This window comes from Numida meleagris, chromosome 1, assembly GCF_002078875.1.
Source record: "Numida meleagris isolate 19003 breed g44 Domestic line chromosome 1, NumMel1.0, whole genome shotgun sequence".
Taxonomy (NCBI): Eukaryota; Metazoa; Chordata; class Aves; order Galliformes; family Numididae; genus Numida; species Numida meleagris.
Genome location: NC_034409.1, coordinates 110,074,308 through 110,076,380, shown reverse-complemented (window position 1 = coordinate 110,076,380; position 2,073 = coordinate 110,074,308). Strand labels below are relative to the sequence as shown.

The following is a 2,073-nucleotide window of genomic DNA, read 5'->3' as shown; positions in this document are numbered from 1 at the left end:
CTTTCTTTATAATGTAGTGTTTTTTTGTTGGTTTTTTTTTCAACTGATCTCAGGCAGCCTTGTTGACCACACCTGAAAGCATTTAAATTATATAAATAGGTGCATCTGGAGACAAACACAGGCTTAAACCTTTAAGTCTGGAGCTGTATCTGGCCACGGAAACATTAGGGAAGACTCAAGCAGAAAAATGGTAATTGTTTTGTTTAAAGACAGAGTTTGTCTTGTACAGTACTGGCTGTGATTTTTATGAGGAGTATACGTGTTCATTTAAAGGTTTGTTCACGGATGTTTAAGGCTTGTAGGGTTTAGCTTCTGGAACAAACGACTTAGACTTTATAGCCCCAACTTTAAAGACAGCTAAGTGGATGAACTCTGTAAGCAGGAAAAACAAAGTCAAGATAGGTGACTTTTTTATTTTTTGGTTTTCATGTGTGTATGCTGTGGAACGGTTTCATTTTGCTTTAAAATTCCACAGTGAATCTACCTGAGATTTTTAGAACAGATATCTTCCTTCTACTTTTTTGTTGAAAGAGGCAAATGGCCAAATAGGAGAGAAATAGAAGGGTAATTGCTACGTATGCATCAAGGACAAACAAAGCTTATTTCCTTTTCCCCATGACCTTATAGCCTGAGGTATCCTGATAATGTAAGCATGATTGTGAGTACTTTACTGACCCAAATTCAAGCGAACAGCTTGAGTGTTTTCTGTGTCATCAGTCTGTAATGTGATGGGCAGAGTATTGGAGGAGTTTTTCCTTCTTAAGCAGTGAAAGGGAGTTTCAATGGTTATTATTTTACTGGCATTTACAGGCTCACAGTAGGCTTCTGCCTTGATGAGAGCAAGGTGGAGCCTTTTGTCGTTATAATGGGGTAACTTGATAAAAGTCATTGCACGTTGATGACCCTGGCACATCACTGAATCTGATAGCTCAACAAGGCTTATGGGGAAGAAAGGTGTTATCAGCAGTAACTAATGCTGACCCCTAACCTCAGAATGTTGGGGCGTGTAGCTCAGTTATGTGTTACTAGGCTGTCAGTGTGATGAAACGCTGCACAGACCGGCAGGTGCGGCCACAAGCAGATGTGTGGCACAGTAAAGGGGTTTAGTGTTGGAGAGATGTGATGCCAGTGTATGGAGTGAAGCAGCCCTTCCCCCGCCGACTGTTGTCCCGGTTCCCGGTCTAGGTGACACTCAAGCCGGGAAAACACCACAGCGTGCCGTTACTGGGGCCCTCCTCCTTCCCACGCCGCGCTTAGTCCCGGCACGGCGGCCCTGCGGCGCCTCCATTAGGACCTGCGCCACTGAACAGGGGCAAGCGCACAAGATGGCGGCGGGCGCCAGCAGGGACAGCCACGTGACCTACAATCCGACTCCTTCTAGAGACATCTCGGAGCGCGCGCAGCGGGGCGCTCTCGCGAGCGTGCCGAACAAAAGGAGGGGGCTAGAGGTAGGGGGGGCGCCGTAATCTCGCGAGAACTAAGCGCCCGCCCCTCCAGGGAGAGCAAGGCGTGGGGGAAGAGCGGGCTGCCAGCAGGAAACCTCGCGGTGTCGCCGGCGGAGTCCGAGAGACTCTACCGGCCCGGCTCGCGAAATCTCGCGACAACCCCGGAGCTCCCTTCATTCAGGCCTAAGCTCGGGGGGGGCGGACGCAGATCTCGCGATAGCTCTCCCCTCCCTTCACCGCCGGCGCAGCGCGGTCGGTTTCTCTCGCAACAGCGCCGCGCAGGATCAGGGAAAGGGAGAGGCGGGGCGTAGCGTGCGCGCTGAGGTCAGCGCGCGCCGCCGGGCGGGCGGGGACTATATAAAGGCCGGGGCCGAGGCGGGGGGTGTTCAGTCAGGAAAGCGATTCGTGGTGAACGAGCGGCAGCGGCGGCGAGTTCCCGGCCCGGCGAATCTGAATTTCTTGAGGCGGAGCGGGGCACCCCGAGACGATCTCTCGTTATGAGTCATGTGGCGGTGGAAAATGCCCTCAGTCTAGACCAGCAGGTGAGGGACGGGCCCCGGGAACGGGCCGGGTGGGGGAGGGGCGCTCCGTTAACCGGGATGGGGGGAGGGGAAGGGGGGGGCGGGGG

General features: G+C 53.0%; 1 protein-coding gene across 1 annotated transcript in view; it reads left to right on the top strand.

The window, feature by feature from the left end:
* The window catches only part of DDX3X (DEAD-box helicase 3, X-linked), a 17,203-nt gene continuing 16,943 nt past the window's right edge, over nt 1,814-2,073 (top strand). The window contains exon 1 of the mRNA XM_021407521.1: nt 1,814-1,987. Within this exon, the coding sequence (XP_021263196.1) occupies nt 1,943-1,987 (45 nt within the window). The 5' untranslated portion in view covers nt 1,814-1,942. The remainder of the gene's footprint in view (nt 1,988-2,073) is intronic.